Source organism: Ascochyta rabiei, chromosome 22, assembly GCF_004011695.2.
Source record: "Ascochyta rabiei chromosome 22, complete sequence".
Classification (NCBI taxonomy): Eukaryota; Fungi; Ascomycota; class Dothideomycetes; order Pleosporales; family Didymellaceae; genus Ascochyta; species Ascochyta rabiei.
Window position 1 is genome coordinate 767,152 of NC_082426.1, and position 15,463 is coordinate 782,614.

The 15,463-nt window shown below is 56.3% G+C and overlaps 6 protein-coding genes across 7 annotated transcripts, besides 6 other annotated features; 3 read left to right on the plus strand and 3 right to left on the minus strand.

Annotated features, from left to right (window-relative positions):
* Positions 1–17: 17 nt before the first annotated feature.
* Positions 18–45: a tandem repeat.
* A 234-nt stretch (positions 46–279) lies between these two features.
* Positions 280–306: a tandem repeat.
* Positions 307–511: 205 nt separating this feature from the next.
* Positions 512–544: a tandem repeat.
* A 188-nt stretch (positions 545–732) lies between these two features.
* EKO05_0011474 (CTP synthase (glutamine hydrolyzing)) lies at positions 733–2,795 on the minus strand (the record flags this gene model as incomplete). The annotated part of the gene is made up of 6 exons (XM_059638002.1): positions 733–1,875; positions 1,926–2,397; positions 2,459–2,520; positions 2,571–2,611; positions 2,677–2,686; positions 2,748–2,795. 6 exons carry the CDS (start codon positions 2,793–2,795, stop codon positions 733–735), a joined length of 1,776 nt encoding a protein of 591 aa, XP_059493985.1.
* Positions 2,796–3,490: 695 nt separating this feature from the next.
* EKO05_0011475 (uncharacterized protein) lies at positions 3,491–4,963 on the minus strand (the record flags this gene model as incomplete). Its single annotated transcript, XM_038944418.1, has 2 exons — positions 3,491–4,130; positions 4,185–4,963. The coding sequence occupies 2 exons, from the start codon at positions 4,961–4,963 to the stop codon at positions 3,491–3,493; spliced, it is 1,419 nt and encodes a 472-aa protein (XP_038792660.1).
* Positions 4,964–5,976: 1,013 nt separating this feature from the next.
* Positions 5,977–6,012: a tandem repeat.
* Positions 6,013–6,053: 41 nt separating this feature from the next.
* Positions 6,054–6,217: a tandem repeat.
* Positions 6,218–6,739: 522 nt separating this feature from the next.
* Positions 6,740–6,836: a tandem repeat.
* An 889-nt stretch (positions 6,837–7,725) lies between these two features.
* On the plus strand, positions 7,726–8,693 carry EKO05_0011476 (uncharacterized protein; the record flags this gene model as incomplete). 2 transcript variants are annotated; one of them, XM_059638003.1, is made up of 3 exons in its annotated part: positions 7,726–7,753; positions 7,855–8,004; positions 8,083–8,693. In XM_059638003.1, 3 exons carry the CDS (start codon positions 7,726–7,728, stop codon positions 8,691–8,693), a joined length of 789 nt encoding a protein of 262 aa, XP_059493986.1. The 2 variants fall into 2 exon arrangements, with proteins under 2 accessions (XP_059493986.1, XP_038792661.1); XM_038944273.1 differs by having other exon boundaries at positions 7,855–8,693.
* Positions 8,694–12,132: 3,439 nt separating this feature from the next.
* Positions 12,133–12,496, plus strand: EKO05_0011477 (uncharacterized protein; the record flags this gene model as incomplete). Its single annotated transcript, XM_059638004.1, has 2 exons — positions 12,133–12,289; positions 12,432–12,496. 2 exons carry the CDS (start codon positions 12,133–12,135, stop codon positions 12,494–12,496), a joined length of 222 nt encoding a protein of 73 aa, XP_059493987.1.
* A 269-nt stretch (positions 12,497–12,765) lies between these two features.
* On the plus strand, positions 12,766–13,608 carry EKO05_0011478 (uncharacterized protein; the record flags this gene model as incomplete). Its single annotated transcript, XM_038947567.1, has 1 exon — positions 12,766–13,608. The coding sequence occupies one exon, from the start codon at positions 12,766–12,768 to the stop codon at positions 13,606–13,608; it is 843 nt and encodes a 280-aa protein (XP_038792662.1).
* Positions 13,609–13,995: 387 nt separating this feature from the next.
* EKO05_0011479 (uncharacterized protein) lies at positions 13,996–15,187 on the minus strand (the record flags this gene model as incomplete). The annotated part of the gene is made up of 2 exons (XM_038944291.2): positions 13,996–15,015; positions 15,068–15,187. The coding sequence occupies 2 exons, from the start codon at positions 15,185–15,187 to the stop codon at positions 13,996–13,998; spliced, it is 1,140 nt and encodes a 379-aa protein (XP_038792663.2).
* Positions 15,188–15,463: the final 276 nt, after the last annotated feature.

Consider the following 15,463-nt stretch of genomic DNA (forward strand, 5'->3'; position numbering starts at 1 on the left):
CCGACTGCTCCCCTCCCCAAACCCACACACACACACACACACACAAGATCCTTCTCACCCCCCAGCCATCAACAAATCACCCCACCAAGCAACTCTCGACCCCGTCGCTCTAGCCCACATGGGAGACCACCAGACGGAAGTCCACCCCCTCACGACGACGCGAAACTCTCTATCCATCTGGAGGCACCGTGTTCGATCCGCTGAGGCGACATGGCATGTAGAGAGACCTACCTAGCTTCCGTGGCCGGGGGTGATGCGAGATTGTGAAATTAATTCTTGTTTCTTTCTTTCTTTCTTTCTTTCTTTTTAACTTGATGCTTTGGGGGTTGGTTGGTGTTTGCTTGACGAATACGTATTTGCTGCTCTTGCTTTCCGTCAATTCTCTGGTCTTGCTTGCTCTGTGCTTTCTTTTGGGGGGGTTCGGATGGGCTGGGATGGTGGGTGTGGGTGTACGTGTGATTGATGGAGCGCGGGGAAGGGAGTAGCGACGGCAGCGAGGTGATATCTGGGAGTCATCGTTGATGTCATACGTCATTGTCATTGTTTTGTGCTAGGTATCGTTTTGCACATTTCTTTTTTTTTTATCTTCGCCGGCAAAAATTGCACAAGCTACTTTTCATTTCCAACCGCCAAACTCCAAGGCTCCCAAGTGTAGAGCTCCCCTGTTCCCCGGATACAGAATTTTTGATTGCTTGTTTGTTTGCTCTCCTCTGGACGGTCTTGCACGTACGTCTAGAACTCGCCGTTGAGCTTCACGCCGGCAACACCGTTGGCGATGCCCTCGGCGGTCGACCCGTTTGCTGCACCGCTCTGGTAGTCCTTGGTGATCTCATCCAGCATACCCGCGGACGCAGCGATGAAGCCCAGGTAAGGCCGACTGGGATCCAAGACCCTCGAGAGGTACTCGGGGTGGAACTGGACACCAACGAACCACGGGTGGTCCTTGATCTCCACAACCTCCATGCGCACGCCCTCTTCATCCTTGCCCACAAAGTGTAGACCGCCTTGCTGAAGCTGGTCGATGTAGCTGGGGTTGACCTCGTACCTGTGCCTGTGACGCTCGAGGATCTGATCGCTCCCAGCGTACAGGGCGCGGAGCTTACTCCACTCGCTGCCGGGCTGGAAGAGCGTAGGTCGGAGACCAAGACGCATGGAAGCGCCCATGGTCGTCTTGTCCACCTCGGGCATGAACATGATGAGTTTGTTCGCCGCATCGCCGTTGAACTCCTCAGACGTGGCGTCCTTGATACCGCAGACGTTGCGCGCGTACTCGATGACGGCGATCTGCATGCCCAAGCACACGCCGAGGTACGGCTTCTTGTTCTCACGCGCCCAGGTTGCGGCCGCAATCATGCCTTCTGTCGCGCGCGAACCGAAGCCGCCAGGGACGAGAATGCCGGATGCCTTTACAATCTCGTGCCATGCGCTGTGGAACTTTGCAGGATCGCTGTGCTGCATTTTCGGCTCGAGGTGGTCGCTGTCAACCCAGCGAATGTCGAGTTTGCGGCGGCAGCGCATGGTTGCGTGTTCGAGGGACTTGACGACGGAGAGGTACGAGTCTTGCAGCTCGACGTACTTGCCGACCAGGGCAATTGTGACCGGGTCGTGGTAGCGGGTGTCGTTCCCTGTGAGGTGCTGCCATTGTGCCCAGGTCTTGTGACCCTTTTGCGTCATGGCCTGTGGGATGGTGATCCTGTCGAGAGCGAGGAACTGGCGGACGAGGGGAATCAGCTTCTGCTGCTCGAGGAGCATGGGAACCTGGTAGATGGAAGGCATATCCTTGACGACCACGACTTGCTCGTGCTCGACCTGGCAGAAGTTGGCCAGCTTCTCGATGACCGAGGGCTCGAGTTCGCGCTCGCAGCGGCAGGCAATCTGGGCTGTCAGTTTCCTGTTTGACTTGCGCACTGGCTTGGGGAACGTACCAGATCCGGAATCATGCCGTTGCTCCGTACGGTCTTGATGGCGTGCTGTGTGGGCTTCGTCTTCTGCTCTCCGTGGATGATGGGCACGTATGAGACGTGGATCTGCATGAAGTTGTCCCTGCCCGCTCGCCTTCTAAGCTGAGCCATGGCCTCGACGAAGGGCATGCTCTCCATGTCACCGACTGTGCCACCGAGCTCAATGATGCACACATCCGGCTCCTCGCCCGTGTCGTCGACCGGTATGCGCGCAACCTTCTGAACCCATTCCTGGATGGCGTCGGTGATGTGCGGGACAACCTGCACCGTCTTGCCCAGGTAGTCGCCCTTGCGCTCACGCTCGATGACGTGCTGGTAGATCTTGCCGGTAGTGATGTTGTTGTCGCGGGTGAGGGTGATGTTGAGGTAGCGCTCGTAGTTGCCAAGGTCGAGATCGACTTCACCGCCGTCGGAAAGGACGAAGACTTCGCCGTGCCTGCGCTCTGCTCAGTATGTTGCTTCAAGCCTCGAGTGGACGAGTGCAGGGCTCAGCGTACTCCTTGGGGTTCATAGTTCCGGCGTCAACATTGAGGTAGGGATCGATCTTGATCGAGGACACGTGCGTAGGCTGTCAGCGAAGCCTGGGCTCTTCCTGTCGCCGGCACTTATCTTGAGGCCAATCGTCTTGAGCAGCAGACCGGTGGAGGAGGCTGTGGCGCGTGGGGTAAGCATTTATGCCAAACAAGGGCTCTTCCTACACGAAGAGTCGTCTTACCAATAATGCCCTACATGCTCACGTTAGTTCTTTAGCTGTACAGCCAAAAGCCTCATCTTCTACACGCTTACCTTCCCCACGCCGCTGATAACACCACCTGACACTAGCACGTACTTCATGATTGCTTTCAGTGCCCGGGCTGCGGTTGGGGGAAGGGAAGGAAGAAATCTCAAGGGTCGCGGCGCGTCACAAGAAATTTGTAGCGTCCGCCCACTTCGGTCGGTCGGTACTGGTGGGGCATCTCGCCGCCGAAGCTAGTTAGTGAATGGGCCCAGTCAGTCAGGGCCAGTCATTCAGGGCCAGTCCTTCATGGCCAGTCAAGTCAGCCGAGAGCCCCCATCATCGTCCCTACTCACTCCACCCTTACACCCTTATTGCTGCACCACATTGCCGTCGCTTGTTAAAGGAAATGGTCTTGGGAGCACCGAGCCAAGTTGCGCAAGTTTCTATTGTTTGCAGAACACAGGCTATCCTATCAAATGGTATCACGCGCGATGCTCTGCCAACTCCATATGCTTTGCCCCACAGCAGCTGTACAAGACTACAAGTAAACACCGCCGCAATGGGGAGAAAGTACGTCATTCATCATGTCGTCCAATGCCAATTGATATCCGCAGAAAATGCTCCAGGTATCCAGAATATGACTGTGCCGCCCAGTACCGAAGAAAAGAAAATGAAAAAGAAAAAGAAAAAGAAGAAAGAAGAAAGAAGAAAGAAGAGAAGAAAGAAGAGAAAAAAAAAGAGAAAATGCTCGCCTAGGCACACTGCACGCTTGGAAAACAACAGTAAATGGCTGCCATGTGAACGAAACCGCTCACATTCTGCGGCGCCGCTTCATCTCCTCGTCCTCGTCGTGCTCTTGGCTAGCCGTGAGACGTTTGCGAGCAAGAGCCTTTTCGTTGCCCTTCTTCACCTGGATGTTGCAGCCCTGCAGCTTGAGAGCCCTGGTGAGAGCACTGCTCGGGCGCATGCCAGGGAAGTCTTTGGCTGTATACACCGTGAAGACGTCGCTCATGACTTCTGTCAGTATGGGCGAAGACCCTCCCACGTGCAGATTCATAGGATCGATACGCATGAGAACGAAGCGAAGTCGGTATCTGCCATGCGTGCGACACGACAAGTCAGGGAAGCAGAAGAAGCACCCTTCGTGGTCGTGTTCATCCTTGGCGACAGAGGGCGAGGCTACCAGCTGGCCCATGAGTCTGCGCGTGGTTCGTCGATCCGGCTGTATGAGCGCCGTCTCCTCGTTGGTTCCGTCGGCATTCCACAACGTGCAATGCACCACGTTAAGCGAGTATCGGAGCTCTTCTTGTTCGGCAATGCCGGTTTTTGGGTCCGTAACCAGCAGCTGGATGATGGGTGGAGGATCAATCACCCGTCGATCACGCTCTCCAAACCCACACGCTCTGGCCGCCACGGGCTGCTGTCGCACACGAAGTTCAAAGTTTAGGTTCCTGGGCATGTCAGTCTGGTCTCCCATCGGCATGGGGGGCACGAAGCATGCTCACAGTTGCTCGTTGTAGACAGGCTGTGGTATGGACCCAGGGAGTGGGACCGCACGAACCTCTTTCCGCGGCGGAGGTCCAGCTGCATTGGGTTCAGGGTACGCTACCGACACCAAGGGAGCTGCCACAGATCCTCGCTGCGAGTGCGAATAGGAGCCCACCGACCCACGGAATGTGCTGCTCGAGGCGTAGCTTGGCGTGTATCCAGGTGACGGGAGCGGCGGGGCATAGTGCCTTTGCTGTGAGGGCTCGATGGGAGACGCAAGGGACGAGTATGGCTGCTCGTGTGGTGCGTGAGGCGTGTACCGGGGTTCCTCGTAGGACAAGTAGCGTTGCTCGTTCAGCCGCCTTGGGTCTCTGTTGTCGTATTGCGAGCGAGGAGATGGCGGCGCGTAATGCTGGGGAGAGTAGGGCGCTTCCGACCGAGGTGGTGTGTAAGAGTCAGGGTGATGGAGTAGCTTGCTGACAGGCGCTGCCGGTCTGTAGCGTGCCGCGTATGGTTGTTGGTGCTCGTGCCGCTGATAGGGCCCTGGTTGGATGGAAGGTAGATGATTGACGGGTGAGCGAAAATGGTAGTCCGTCCGTGGTGGTACAGGGTCGGGTGGAATTTCTAGCTGCTTGAGCTGGATAGGCGGGGGTAGGCGTCTGTGAGGGAAATCCAAGAATCCTGGCGGTGGGAAGACAGGAAGCTTCTGCGTTTCTGTCATGTCTGGAGCTGGGGGAGGTGTGTTTGTTGGAGGAAGAGACGACAGCGGAGAGGGTGGATGTTGTGGTTGGGACATGCGTGTATTATCATTTGCTCGGACCAGGACACGATGCACGAAGCCGAATTGGGAGCTCCACTTGTGTTCACTTCGGAGGTTCCTTCACACTTCGGGGGTGCCAGGGAGTCGTGCAGTGTTGGACAGAAGGTCAGGAATGCGGACACTGCCTTTGACTGTGGCGGCGTGAGAAGTTTATAGCCCAGAGTCCCCTTGTAGGCGACCATGTACGTATCTGGATCGCCAGCAGGCAGATCGTCGCCCGAATGCTTCCATTCGGTTACGTCGACGTTGGGTGGAGGCGCTCAGATGCTAAGACAACGGGCACCCGGGAGCGAGAAAGGATGCAGACGTGGGTGGCCGGCCCTATACCTTGTCGATAGGCAAGGCTCAGGCCAAGCGTCGAGAAACGCCGGCTCGGAGTATAAAACGGGCTAGTGAAGAAGACAGAGGACCCTACCACCTACGTGAAGCTGTATGCTTGGCAGACAGGCCGTACATGGCTTCTTGAACAGATGAGTGGGGTGTCTAGACTGGGTTGAGGCGTAGGGTCCACAATGGCTGGAACGCGCAGTAGCGAAGCCAGTGTGTGGAGAGTGGAAAGCAGCGGTTCTGTCATGGCCATGGGCATGGAAAGTCCAGGGTGATGCTAGACTAGGCGCTGCATGTGTGGCAGCAGCAATGCAGAAGTGGTCCTCTGCTGGGCGGGCAGACGACTCTGATTGCTCCGAACAAGTGCTCTCGTGGTCCAACGGGCGAGGGACATGTCTCTAGCTCGGTGCCGGGTGCACGCTGGGCTTTGGTGTATTTTCGTGGGGCGTGGCCGAATAGGCTCGCAGCCGGATAAAAGAGACAAACAATGGTTCGTCTCCAGTTTCGCAAGTGAGTCGCTGTTCGAATCACGGCGGCCAGCATGTTGCACACTGTGCTCCGGCAGCAGCCCATTCGGCGTACTATGCCAGATTACCACGTAACTCGGTTCATGGTCACCGTTGAGCGGAGGTAGCATCGCGAGCGTCCCCATCGAGCCAGCAGCCTGGCTGGCTGGCTGCCTGCCTGCCTGCCAGCCTAGCAGGGCCGTGGTCGGTGTGAGCGCCCTAGCGAGGGGCTGCAGAGACCAGAAGACCAGAAGACCAGAAGAGCAGAGAGCAGAGACTAGAGACTAGAGAGCAGAGAGCAGAGAGCAGAGACCAAAGACCAGAGACCAAAGACCAGAGACCAAAGACCAGAGACCAAAGACCAGAGACCAAAGACCAAAGACCAGAGAGCAGAGACGACGCTGCATTCTGATCGCTTGGATCCGTCGACAGCGAAGCGGCCCAATGGCAGGCTCCTCGGCTGTGGCTAAAGCTGATCACGGCCGACTCCCTGCGTGCCGTCTCTCCGCAGAGCGAGTCGCGGACTCGTGGTGGGTCGATCTTGAGCGGTCCCTGTGCCGCTATGGGGCCTATGGGACGGGGACCAGCGCACTGCTTCCTCGGCGCGGACGGCCAGTCAGCATCCCACCCACTTTCCAGGATTCCGGACACATGTGCACGACGTGCAGAACGGTCTCATGCATCACACTCACTGACATGAGACCGCCTTTCCACACCTGGATGCCGGACTCTGGCCTGCAACGGACACGGCCGCCATGGCTCGTCCGTGGCTTGCGCTTGTCTCGGGTGGCGCTTGATCGTGGTAGCGAAGAGACATGTTGCGGCCAGCACTCGAGCACAGATCAGCCCATGTCCTCCCAGGTGCGCCGCGAGCCAGGGCGAGAGTGAGTGGCATCACGGGCTGCACCGACTGCTGAGTGACTGCACCGACTGCTGAGTGACTGCACCGACTGCACCGACTGCACCGACTGCACCGACTGCACCGACTGCACCGACTGCACCGACTGCACCGACTGTGTTCACGGCGCGCAGGCACCTGGCGCTGTCCCGTGTCTGGTCAGTGGCTGCGGGCGCTGCATCCAGCGGGAAAAAGCAACAGCCTTGCGCCCGCCGTTTCCAGGTTGGACCATCAGCGCCTTGTGCCGCTGCCAGGCGGGCCATGGGATGGGTACGAGGCTCACAAGGAACAAGTGCTGATGCTCTCGCGTCTCCAACCTCAGCCTGTCCCACATGCGGCGCAACTTGTGAGCAAGTGCTGTGTAGCACCACACGTCCCGTCCCCATCCACGTCCTCGTCCCCATCCACGTCCACGTCCCCATCCACGTCCCCATTCACGTCCACCACCCTGTCAATACGCTAGCGCGGCGCTCCATCGAGTGCCATCGTCCCTGGATGTGCAAGGCATACTCTACGGCCAGCTGCTGGCCCAGTGCGCGCTGCCGGCACCCTGGACGACTTCTTGCTCCGCTCTGTGCTACATTGAGCGGTCGCATTCCCTGTTCGGCTTTCTCTCTCACAGACATGCATCACCCTGTCGGCTCAGGTGCGCATTAGCTGGTCGTTGAAATTGGGTGTGGTGCACACTAGCTTCACACTGGCTTGATGCTGGCCCCATGGCCACGGCTGGCGCTGCCGTTCCTAGTTCCAACTTTGCACCAACCCGCCTTTCACCCTTGACTCTCACCGCCCGTCCCAGACAGCCACTACGCTGCACATCGCGGCGTGCGAATATCCTCGCTGCTCGCTGCTCGCCCAATCCCCAATCCCCAATCACCGAGTCGCCCACTAGGTCACTACGCCCTGCCTGCATCTGCTGAGTGCTCAGAGGTCAGCCGAGGAAATCCCCCGACCACGATCTGCATCCTGCCCTCCGAACTCGATATCCCCGGCAACGGCAACAATCAATGGCCACCGACTGGGGAAACTACACCGGTAAGCCCTCCCCTCTGCCTCGGTTGGTCTTGCACTAGATTCCACACGTCCACGCCTTCCGCACTTGGGCCTCGCCCACACGGCTGATGCTTACCTCTCAGACTACACCGGTCCATCACGAGCACCGGGCTCCGCCACGCATATACTGGACGCCCGTCTAAACCTGCTCACCACACTGGTCCCGGCTATCTTCACTGCGAAGACTTGCCTGGATATTGGTTGCAACGCTGGGCACGTCTCCTGCCAACTAGGTGTGTGGAAGGATCCCCCTGGCTCTTTTCCCATAAGCGACTATACCTCCATGCTTCTCATATTGACCCGTGCTGTAGCCCTCGACTTTCATGCAGCATCAGTCACTGGCGTTGACATCGATTCGAAGCTAGTTGCTCAGGCCGAGAGCCTTTGGGCTCTACGCTCTTCACGTGCTCGTCCCCCAACTGGACCGTCACAGCGCACCGTGGACTACTATCCCGTGTCGGCAATCCTTACCCATGGATATCGCATCGAGCCGAAGAGCAAGGGCTCACGCACCCCATCGTCCGTGTCAACTGCTTCAGATTGGCCTTGCGTGCAATTCGTCTCCGCAGATTGGCTTGCATCGGCAGACCGGGCAATCTCAGGCCCATACGACGTGATTCTGGCCCTCAGTGTCATCAAATGGATCCATCTGGAGCATCTCGATGAGGGCCTGAGGGCCTTCTTCAGCAAGTGCGCGTCATGCCTCCGTTCTGGCGGGTTTTTGGTAATTGAACTGCAAGCCTGGAACTCGTACGAGAAAGCTGTTCGCCCGAATCATTCGCCACACTTCAGCGAGAACCTGAAGCAGCTCGTATACCGGCCTGAAACATCTTTCGACGGCTTGCTGGAGGAGCACAGTCTGAGACTTTGCGCTTCATCGACTGACCTACCACGACGCATCAACGTCTATCGTAAAGACTGAGCATCACAACGGTTAGCCGTGCTTGGACGGAGTCACACAACATCTGGATACCGGTCAGGGATCGCAAGCCGCTCGCGTTGTCCAAGATTTTCGCAACGCCCATCCAGTTCTTAGATGGACCGGGTAGGTTTCCATTGCGTCACCTCTGCAGATTCCGGTCGACCTCATAGCTCCATCAGGGACAAGCAAAGCCGTTGCCTTCAAGCTTAATCGATCTGGTCTCCAAGGCTGGTCATATCCTCCAGGTGGCCCGTGATTCGGACTTCTGCCGTTTACCCAGCTGCATCATGTGGGAGAGTGACTTCTTGGCACATGGCCGTTGCGAGATAACCTCTTGCACGAAGCATTTTGACCAATAACTAGGCTCTCCAAGCGCAATCTTCAGCGATAGAGTTGCCCATGTCATCTCAGATCCACCGGACTTGATGGGTATGGGAAAAGTGTGGCATGTCTCATGTCGCCTCTGATTCGCCAACTCCTGATTTGGTCCCGGTCCCCTTTTTGACTAACGAAACGGGCAGGCACCCAAAGACTGGATCCGTTTCGGGCCTTTGCTCGCCGTGGTGAGGCTTTCCTTGGTATTTACGCCAATCACTCCTGATAATTGCGGGTTCATATGCTCAACACGGCTTGAATATCGTATGATGCTGTGCACCACCCCCCAATGAAGCTACATCATAGCCCCATGTGTATGCCACTCGTGCATATCGTCACGGCAGACGATGATTGGACGTTGACCCCATTGTGACGGCACAGCAACTACGCTGAATTATATCGGAACTCGGGCATTGCGTGATGCGCAATAGGTTCATGTGGATATGCGACATTCCTGGTTTGGCGAGCACAACGACTCGCAAAGGATCGCACAATGTTTCTCTAGAACTCTCGGCGCTGGATGACCATCCCGGCCAGTCACGAATGCAACTTGGCCCGTCCTTACCTTGTCGTGCGGTCGATGGTACCGATGGTCACTAAGCGCTCGGGTGGGAGTTACGGTAGCTTTTCGCATGCAGACAGACTCTCCCCTGCTTCTCACAATTGACATGTATCGAATATCAGATTGGAGGCAAAACATGTGCATGCTGAGAGACCATGTTGGCCAAAGCAAGTAACCGCAATCGTGTGTGGGTCCCCTTTCGTGGAAGCGGTCAATATCTGGGTGTTCCCAACATTTGGCCCAACTGCCGGTCGGTACCTCGACATGTTCTGACACACTATATCAATGGCCATCTTGGTCAGTATTTTAGGCTGTACCTACGAGTTCGACGGCTGTGGGGTTGGCTACTCTGATGAAGCTGAGCCCGGCGGTGTTGAGTCAAATCATCGAGTGTATTATTCAACACGCACGTTACAACGGCATTGGGCTTCTGCAATCCGTGCTTTCACAGTCCCCTTCTTCTTTCTTCGAGACTAGGAGGTGTTTATCGAGCTCACATCGCAGCGCCTGACGCCCAGGGTGAGCATTTGTCAAGCCAGATCCAATTGCAGCTCAGAGGTGTCAGCCTCCACTGCTTCGTTGGCGCCGAGTCCATGCCAGTAAAATGGGCCAGTGAACTTCTCCGCATTCATTGTCAGACATATGAGCCGCAAACCATCAATTAACGCTTCTGCAGTGCTCACACGCCTCACGATGCATGCATGATGCTCGAGCAGTCCCGACCCAGAGGCAAACAACATCATGCGCCCCTGTTCGTACCTGTCAAAACATCCACTGAGAGTAGAGGCACACTGAAAGTCGCTATTGCCAATGAGCTACGGCAGCAGGTGCTTGGAGGCACAGCAGTGAGCGGTAATGCGGCACTATAGATTCCCCTACCTCCGATCCGAACCCGAGGCTTGCGCAAGTGCGTGAATGCAAGTCAGTACAGCAAGATGGATGCGAAAACTGGACTGACCTCTCTTGTAAGTTCGTAGAGCTTGCATCGTGCAATACTGCACCATCAATGGAAATAGGCACCTAAGCGATGGCTTACCGAACAGGCATACCACGAAGACCACAGCCCCGGGTCGGTCCTTGCAATCATCTCGCATCTCTTGTTCGGTTCTCACCTTGTAGAATGAATGTACAGTGTCTCTCGTTGTAACGCAGGGCCTGCTCTGTGTATGCACCGACACTATAGCAGTGATCGCACAGCCGCATCCAAGCACGAATGCCTGCCAGACTGCTGTTAGTGCAATGCAGTGGAAGCAGACACAACCGCCTCGTCGCATGAGTATCTCATGACACGCATCTTGTGCACCATTCTCACATCTGTCCGCGAGATTCCGGGACGTCGAAGAACCTGTGGATATCGCATGTCTCGCTTGTTTGCATCACACAATGCGCCCCTTGATCGATGTCCAGAATACTTTTGATACGCTCGCCAGCGCATAATGATCGCTTTTTAATTCAGAAGCATGGCACGCGTGCCAGAGTGGCTTTGGAAGGCTGTACACGACTCCGAACAAGCTGACTGGAACGTTGATTTACTCACGCCCAGCCGCCCTGAGATGCGCATTGCCAGTTGAGCATCGACTCCGTGCGTGCTAAATGAGTATAGGCAAAATGGTAGTAGCTATCTATGCCACAAGTGCGAAGAAGAGCAGTAAGCTGCGTCTAGGACAAATGCACAACAATGCTGGCCTCTATTGCTAGCCGGGGTATGGCGCGTATGTACGAATTCGAGGGCTGCAGATGCGCTATCCTCTGCGCTCTTCTCCTTTGCTGCATCGATGTAGACCATGAGACGCAAGAATCCTCAGGGTTGATCGTATTGACGCAAACGGATGAGCAATAGGGCTTGCTGCCGTCGGCCACTTTCGTCGAAACCACGTTGGCCTGCACTCGTCCTTGCCTCATCTAGACTCGACAGGACAGGAAATACAGGCATGGCTCCCGAGAAGGAAGAGTCTATCGCTACAATGATGCTAGACGCCTTCCTTGCGCAGAACATCTTCGTCGTGGTACCACGACAGCTCATCAGCAAACTAGCCTTCTTGAGCAGCGCGAACCGCTTCTCCTGATGCACAGCATCCGCTCTTGACTAACACCTACGTATGCAAAGAATCATGCGCCTAGCTCGAACCACTGCCGGCGTCGCATCGAGACTAAAGGTTGTGAAGCTGGGGCTCCATCGACGTTGGATTGGTGTGGCTAAGCGGCAGCGCGCGACGACAGATACTTTCTTGATTATGCACCTCGACGCCTCGCCTCGCCTCGCGGCACAGTCACCGTCCTCGCAGTAGAATCCCTTTCGCAGTCTCACAGGGTCATTTGGACTGCAGCTGCGCGATGCTAGAAGCCGGCCTGTCGCTCTTCGCAATGGCAATCCACAGCTGCTGTACGCTACACGGGTGGCGGAAGCGTTCAGCTCGAATACAACACCAGTCACGACCATGCTTGCAGCCAAGAATCGCATCATGATTCCTTGCGACGACAAGTCCCTATACGAATAGCCGTATGAAGTTCGTTGAGATGACAGCACATCAGCTCTGTGTCTTTGCAGCTCGCTCTTGCCGTGCTGCGAATCGGTCACCGACATCACAGCTTCTGCGCCGCCAGCGCCGCTGGTCAGCCAGCCTTTCCAACGTTGCTGCGTATTCGCCCCGACCTCTAAGTAAGCATCAGCTACCCTATGCGTACATCAAGTGCGCCTTGCGCGGCGTCAAACAATGCAAAGTGCAGCGTCGAGCGCCATGCTGCGAGGCGTGGTGCTGCGAGCTTCAGTACAAGATGATTCAGGGCTGACGACGAAACAGGCCTAACAAGATCCGCGCGAGCCTCTCACGAAGCTTCCCGCAGATCTGGTGCGCTGGTTATTTGAAGTCAGCTTACGTGTGGTATCCTTGCTGCAACCGTCAACAACAAAGCGAATGACCAGCCGGTCCAGGTGACACAGCCCAAAATCAACGACCATTCCTGATCGACGCGATCCGTGTGCGGGAACATAATTCCGGAACTGCCAAACATTTTCACCTAACAGCAACGACTCGTGCTGCAGAACAGACCGATCGCGCAAGGTGCAGGAAGAGTAGCAGACCTCTGAAGCGTTGGGACGGCATAGCGAGCATCCCCGGGCATCGCAAATCTGAAATGCCACCAGCCAGCTCATCTTTCACGGCTCTCAATGTGCCGAGCGACCTCGTACCGGAGTACATGGGATCATTCACGCTTGCCGCACCTCCAAACACGGATTTGTGGAGGAAGCCACCTTCCCGAGACACATCAACGGCACCCATACTGTACACAGCGTTGCGCAACCCGTTCATAGCCGCCGAGGTCACTGTCTCTGCCGAATGGGAACTGGAATGGGACCAAGGAGGACTCGTCATATTTGCAGGTGCACCGCCAGGGCGCACAACGCCAATAGCAGCAACACCAGAAACACCCGGTGTCGTGTCTTCTTCGCTCAACGATGGCGCAACAACTTGCATGCCAAGGCCAGATACACATCACAGAGGGACAGATTCCAACTCGCGGATACCAATTCCAGATCTAGGCCACCAACCTCCGCGACCTCGCAGTCCCCCACCAGCCTACGTTGCGCCCGCGCCAGCATCAAAATGGGTCAAGGTCGGTCTCGAGTTCTGCAACAATGCCTGCCACGCAACCTCAGTGGTCGCCAATTCTGAAGGCGCAGATTGGTCCTTGACTTCCCTGCCTCAGTACCATGCTCGACGTCAAGATCTTCGCGTCAAGATCGAACGCATTGGCTACGCGTTATGGGTCTGGTACGAAGACGAGATGCTCGGGTGGAAGAAGCTCAGGGAGGTTACGTGGTTCTTTTGGGGCGTGGAAGACAAAGCCGTAAGAGTGGGTGTGTACGCGAGTAGGCCTGCGAATTTCGGAATCAGTGTGTTTGATAGGAGAAACGGGGGAAGCAATGTGGGGACAAGGAATCTGTGCATAGAATTTGAGGGGTTGGAGATCTTCTAAAGGCGCGGGATCCTGACGCCTGAAGAGCTGGGACGTTGCTCACGATGTGCATCTCGGGTGTATATTCGCCTTTGCTCGTTGGTCCGCGTGCGCTTTTGCACACACGTTGCTTGCCTTTTCAATTGTTTTAATTGTCTGTATTCGGTATCCAGCAGTCTGCTTGCAGTCGGTCGGATGACCGACGAGTACATGCTCGTCATAGCTGATCGAGTACACATCTATACACCACCTTATTCGGTAGTCTCGTTTTGACATGGTGAGCGCACAACGAAGTAGTCGACATCCGAAGCTACGATATCGCCGAACGTGACGTCACAACGCAGAGCCTCCAGGTTTGCCCCATACACGCCGTACAAGACCGTCTTCCCAGGCCCCCCCCCCCCTAGACTACTCCTGATCCATCTCCTCGACGCCGCTCTCACCCACCACCTTGTCCGCTGCGTCGTATACACGTCCTTGATACGGAGCGTGGGCATTGTACTCAGCGTCGCCGTCGCCCCGGTGAGAGTAACCGCTACCGGCGAACTCGTCCGAGCTGCGCGGGAACTGCAGTGGCTCGCGGCGCGGCGCAGCTTGGTCGTGCTGGTCTCGGACTGCCTCGCACTTTGCCACGAACGCGGTGGAATCCAGAGTGGAGTTGCGCTGCGCCGGCTGGTGGTGGTGTGGGTTGGGTCGCTGGCGCACGACGTGACTTGAGGGTGCTTGTGCAGTGGAGCTGGGGAGTGGGGGCGGGAGTTGCATACGCTTGCGCAGTTGGGCGCTCAAAGAGCTAAGTTGGCTAATGACGTGGTTCTGCTGTGTGATCATCTTGTTCTTTGCGAAGATCTCGTGCTGCGCTTTGATGATGGTGGATTTCATGGTGCTGTGCGTGGCGTGGAGGCGCGTCGAGTCTTGCTCTACGGCGCGGTACCACTGGTGGCTTACGTGTGGGTTCTGGAATACAGTCGTCTCGCCCGCGGTTATGTCTACTATCTCGTACGATACCTGGGGTCCGGGAGATTGTACGGCACCGCCTTCGTCCAGGACCCTGTTGGTCTCGTCTGATGTGAAGGGCTTCGCCTGCATAACGTAGATGGTATCTAGGTCTTGCATGTTCGCGTCAGGAAAATCCGCGTCCCTGACATCGTTTGGAGTCAGGTCCCACGTCAAAGTGATTTGCTTCTCCTGCTCGGGGTTCTGGTGGGTGGCGGCTGGGTGGCGGTAGATGAACATCCAGTGAACGCCGTATTCCTTGCCACGAGTGGCACAATATGCGTCGAGACATGGTCCGAAGGCTTGGTCGCGACGGATGCGGAGGAGTGAGAAGATGGGCTGGCCATTCACATCGTGGGTGTTGCTGTGGATTCGTAGGGTAAGGACAGAGTCTTTCTTGTTCAGATCGACGGGTGTGGCTGCCTGAAAGAGAGGCTGTAGAAGTGTGAGTCGCAAAATATTGTGATATCTGTAATTAGGTACTGACTGTGTTGAGTACAGCGTGGTTCAAAGTCGTCTGATGTCCGTTGCTGAAGTTGAGTGGACCACTCGTGCCAAACAGTGGAGGGATCGTCGTGCCGTCGCGTGCGCTGTAACGCATTGCCATGTTGAATTGGTGTGCCTCATTTTGCTGCCGAGTGACCTGCATCTGACGGAGTAAATGATCGAGTTGTCCTGGCTCACCGGACGTCAAGGACGGTCTACTCCCGAAGTCTGGCATGGTCGACACATGTGGAAAGTCTGTCGAATGATATCTTGGAGTTTGATAGGCTTGAGGATGCGGCTGACTAGATAGGGTATGGTCATAGTTGCGCACTGCATTGCTGCGTGCATGCTGGGACGGGAAAGCGTTGGCGGGTGTTGGCAAGGTGCGGTCAAAGAC